This window comes from Eptesicus fuscus, chromosome 7, assembly GCF_027574615.1.
Source record: "Eptesicus fuscus isolate TK198812 chromosome 7, DD_ASM_mEF_20220401, whole genome shotgun sequence".
NCBI lineage: Eukaryota > Metazoa > Chordata > Mammalia > Chiroptera > Vespertilionidae > Eptesicus > Eptesicus fuscus.
Genome location: NC_072479.1, coordinates 54581191 through 54586490, shown reverse-complemented (window position 1 = coordinate 54586490; position 5300 = coordinate 54581191). Strand labels below are relative to the sequence as shown.

The following is a 5300-nucleotide window of genomic DNA, read 5'->3' as shown; positions in this document are numbered from 1 at the left end:
TGTGTATCCAGCCCTAGCCAGTTTGGCTCAGGGGTCCTCAAACTTTTTAAACAGGGGGCCAGTTCACTGTCCCTCAGACCGTTGGAGGGCCGGACTATAGTTTTTAAAAAAATATGAAAAAATTCCTATGCACACTGCACATATCTTATTTTGAAGTAAAAAAACAAAATGGCAAAAACACCCGCATGTGGCCCGCGGGCCGTAGTTTGAGGACGCCTGGCAGAGTCAGCCTGGGGACCAAAGGGTCATGGGTTTGATTCGGGTCAAGGGTACCTCAGTTGCATGCATGCAGGAGGCAACCAATCCATGTGTTTCTCTCACATGGATGTTTTTCTCTGTCTTTCCTTCTCTCTTTCACTCTCTTTAAAATCAATGAAAAAATATCCTCGGGTGAGGATTTTTAAAAGTAATAACTAACTAAATAAAAACAATAACTTCTTAAAAAAATAAAAAAGAACATGAATCCAGTAAAAATGTTTTAAACACACCTCAGAGGAACTACATTAGAGAGGATAAAACAGAATAAACTATGTGATAAGCATTCATTGTCAGTTAAATTGCTAATACAATGTAAACTTTAATGCAAGGATTTTCTTCACAAAGACCATTATTCGGTTTTGTGGGGGACTTTGCTAGAAACATGTCTGAAGTTAGGAAGTAGGAGGAAGAAAGAACAGTAGAACCAAAAGTAACTTTTAGGACTTGTTTTTCAATAATGTTTATAAGATAATATGTTGAACTGACAATAATTATGGCTAAATTGCAGCAGTGTGAATAAGTGATTTAAATATGAACAGTTTGTTTGACACAAAGAGGCATGTCTTAGGTGCTGAATCCCAACTGGCGAATTGTTTGGGGATCACTGTCAGATTTACTTCTCTTGAGGTAGAAGATAACCAGTTAACCTTATTGTTTCAAGCAGAATGGGCAAAAGGCAATAATCAAGGATGAAAAACAAAACTACACTAACAACCTTCATCTTGCTGGGACTGACTGATGACACTCCACTGAAAATATTGCTTTCTATCTTTCTGTTTCTTTCCTACATGTTGAGTCTATCTGGAAACCTAACCATCATCACCCTCACTCTGATTGATCCCACCCTAAAAACACCTATGTATCTGTTCCTTCAAAATTTCTCCTTCTTGGAAATTTCTTTCACAACTGCCTGTGTTCCCAGATTCCTATATAGCCTATTATCTGGGGACAAGTCCATTACCTATAATGCTTGTGCCAGTCAACTCTTGTTTACAGACCTCTTTGCAGTAACGGAATTTTTTCTTCTGGCTGCCATGTCCTATGATCGCTACGTGGCCATCTGCAAACCCCTGCATTACACCACCATCATGAACAGCAGAGTCTGCAAGAACATCATTTTCTCCTGTTGGGTAGCAGCACTGATCATCATTCTCCCACCACTCAGTCTGGGTTTGGGCCTGGAATTCTGCGATTCGAACGTCATTGATCATTTTTGCTGTGATGCATCTCCCCTCCTGAAGATCTCTTGCTCAGACACCTGGTTGATAGAACAGATGGTTGTCGTGTGTGCCGTGTTGACATTCATCATGACCCTCATATGTGTGGTTCTTTCCTACATTTATATCATCAGGACTATTCTAAGGTTTCCCTCTGCCCAGCAAAGGAAAAAGGCCTTTTCCACGTGTTCTTCCCACATGATTGTGGTTTCCATTACTTATGGAAGCTGCATCTTCATTTATGTCAAACCTTCAGCCAAGGACGAGGTAGCTATAAATAAAGGGATTTCACTCCTTATTAGTTCCATTTCACCCATGTTGAACCCCTTTATTTACACACTGAGAAACAAGCAAGTAAAACAAGCTTTCCATGACTCAATTAAAAAGATGGCATTCCTCTTAAAGATGCAGAGGAAAAAGGAGTCAGTGAATCCAATTAAAAGGAGAGATAAATAGGCTGGAAACCAGAAGCTTCTAATATTATTTGTCTCTGCATGACTTATTCTCTAGTCATATTGACATTCTTGCTCTGTTGTTAGACTTGCTTACTGTAAACCTTGGCTATTTAATTTTTTACTCCATTAAATCTAAATTCTAAGATGTTTACACTTACTATCTGGCAGAAATTTCTCTTTTTGCCAAACATTTTGGTTGCTATCCCTGGAAATACTGTAGGCCATATTTTTCTGCCATATTTCTACCCTGTCAGATGTGACCATGTAGCCTATATTGTAGCAAACAGAATGAGTGTGGAAGTGATATGCACCATTTCCAGACCTGCTCTAGCAAATATTCAATAGGTGATCCACCACCCCTTTTCTCCGCCTACTGGCCAGATATGCATGCTTCAATGACTTTGTAAGCTTCATGTTGATAATGAATGACCTTGAACTTCCAACTCAGGTATAGTCTTCACCCAAAGGACAGGCAATCACAGCTAGTTGGATAAAGCTTCTCCTCTGCTCCACCTCCAGTCAGCTGTCATCTGATTTGAGAGGTAAAGTATCACAGAGCTATCCCTGCCACTTACTAAGGGAGCAATATTGAGAGTCAGCTCCAATTTGACTACATGGGTGCAAGTATGACCACCCTCAACTTAGAAATATATCCTGTTAAATTTAATGGTATAGACATTATGTCTTGACTATTGGCATACTCCTACTCAGCCAGCCATAAAGTCAAACCTGGCCCAGGACAATCATATGAGGAAAAATAGTATTAAAAGTAATATACACGAAGTTGTAATACCACCCACCCTTCTTCAAATCTCCTGTCTTATAAACCTTTCCAGTGAAGTTCCTCTGTTACTTCCTCTTATATTCGCTGTGAGGTAGAAATTAGCTAAATAAAATTTTAGGTATTTAATATTTTTCAAACACTTGTTTAAAATAAACCAATGTTTACATTACCCTTTTCACTCTTTAATGAGTCTATCGCATTGAGAACATTGTGGAAAAAACGTGGCTCTGAAATATTTAGTTTTTCTTGACTCTATGTCCATTGGTAGCAGTAAAGTATGTAATTTTATCAGAAGTATATTTAAGATACCCACAAAGGTTTGTGCAGAAAATGTTGAGCCCTCAGTCAATCTCCTTCAGATTCCATAAGCTTAAATGAGGGAGTAAATTTAGCTCCATGTACAAAAATTTGCTATTTTATATTGCAATACCCAATACATCTGAATTCTTACAGGCTATGATAAATGGAATAAATCTGAAATGTGTATGTGGAGCTAAGGTAGTTTTCTCACACCCAACAATTGATATTTCACTATTAATTCTTTGGTGACATATTTATAAATAATCTGTTTTCATATTATTCTGAAAATGTATGTGTTTCTAGAGGTCAGGTACATAACTTCAAATAACTACCTTGCAGCCATTTTAATAAAGAGTTTTTAAATATGCAAAAACATAGATTGTTTTAAAAAGTAATAGAACATTGATAAATTAAGAACTATATACAGGAATTTTTATGTTAAAGCTTTTGTGGCTTATTGAAGTGACATTTAGTTCCCTATGTTTATAAATCTAAAATATAGAACTTCATGTTTTACTTTTATAAATTGCTCCTATATTTTAAACATACTTAATAAATATCCACATGGATATGAAAATGTATGAATGTACATATTCAAAGTATCGATCTCTCTGCCATGTGTGATTTTACATGTACTTTCTTTTTTTTCAGATTTATTTTTATAATTAAAATTAAGTATTCATAAAAATTAGTAAGTAAGGAAAATTGTTTCCTATTAATTTTTAAAGACCTATGGTGATGTATTTTGCACATTCCCTGTTTCTGATGCTCATGTCTACTTCTGTCCCCAAGAACACAGTTCCCACTGCTGCCTTTAGGAGCGTTTCTTTTGCCAAAAGTTATTTACACACTAGAATTCTTAGTCACTTTTGAATCAGAGGCACCAAGGACATGAGTGTTTATTTATTTACTTACAGAGTTCATTTTTTTAAATGTGCTAGTGTGCCCAAGGCATCATATCTTCAAGTTCTCTAAAAACCAAAAAGAGGTCCTACACACTCTACTAGCTTTTTTTTTCCTTTTTCTTTTCATTTTTTAATTAAATTTATTGGGGTGACAGTGATTAATAAGATTGTATAGGCTTCACGTGTACCTTACTTTTCTATAAAACCTGATCTGTATATTGCATTGTGTGCCCACCACCCAAAGCCAAATCATCTTTTGTCACCAGATATTGCCCCTTTACTACCCCACCACCTCCATTCCCCTGGTAACCACTGTCTATGAGTTTTTGTTTGTTTGTCTGGTTTGTTCACTTGTTGCTCTCAGTTTTATATCCCACATATGAGTGAAATCTTATGGTACTTGACTCTGTCTGACTTATTTTCCTTAGCATGATATTCTCAAGGTCCATGTTGTCACAAATGGCAGTATTTCATCTTTCCCTATGCCTGAGTAGTAATCCATTGTGTATACGTACCACATCATCTTTATCCAATCATTCATTGAGAGATACTTTGCTTGTTTCCATGTCTTGGCCACCATAAATAATGCTGCAATGAACATAGGGGTGCATACATCTTTGCAAATAAGTGCTTTCAAGTTTTGGGGGTAGATACCCAGAAGAGGAAATTCTGGATCATATATAAACTCTATTCTTAATTTTTTGAGAAGATGCCATACTATTTTTTCATAGTGGCTGTACCAGTCGACTAATGCAGGTGGTCTTAATCCAACATCTAGAAGAGTTCAGGAATCTGGAGAAGGCACTGTGTGTAAATTGATTAAAGAGTCCAGAGACAAAACATAATTTTGAAAGGCATTTTGGGGAGTCAGAGAAGACTTAACTAAAGGAACTAAGTTCTCCCTTGTCTCAGGACCCCTTGCTTTTTCTTAACACAAATTGTCCTAAGGCAAGGTAGATATACACTTCAAAGGCCAGGGTTTAGTACACAGAATCCATTGTCATATTGGAATTACCTCCGGCTATTCAGGTGTTTGGCCAGGAGGAGGCAATAACATGTAGATTAAGATGCCCTCAACTGTCTGGCAGTAAGCAATCATTCATATATCCCTTTCAGGTTTGGGGAAATGCCCTCAGCCATTTCCAGATGAGTCAGCCCTGCTGATATGCTGGAATTGGCTTCCAGCATCTCACCCTTTTTTATTTTATAAATTTAACAAGAATGTATGTTTTAAGATTTTTAAATTCAATGGAAAGGATAGAGTTCTATCAAGTCCCTTTAAATTGCTGCTAGGCATTAAAGGAATCAGTCTGTAGTCAGTGTCTTTGTGGGCCAACAGTTCTTTGAGTCCCAATTTCAATGTCCAACAGTTTTTTATGTG

The 5300-nt window shown here is 37.0% G+C and overlaps 1 protein-coding gene across 1 annotated transcript; it reads left to right on the top strand.

The window, feature by feature from the left end:
• The first annotated feature begins 947 nt into the window (after positions 1-947).
• LOC129149640 (olfactory receptor 6C2-like) lies at positions 948-4851 on the top strand. The gene is made up of 2 exons (XM_054718421.1): positions 948-1863; positions 4835-4851. Exons 1-2 carry the CDS (start codon positions 948-950, stop codon positions 4849-4851), a joined length of 933 nt encoding a protein of 310 aa, XP_054574396.1.
• Positions 4852-5300: the final 449 nt, after the last annotated feature.

What these genes read in the sequence shown, in the direction of transcription:
- LOC129149640 (XM_054718421.1), top strand. Translation starts at nt 948, where the DNA reads ATGAAAAACAAAACTACACTAACAACCTTCATCTTGCTGGGACTGACT.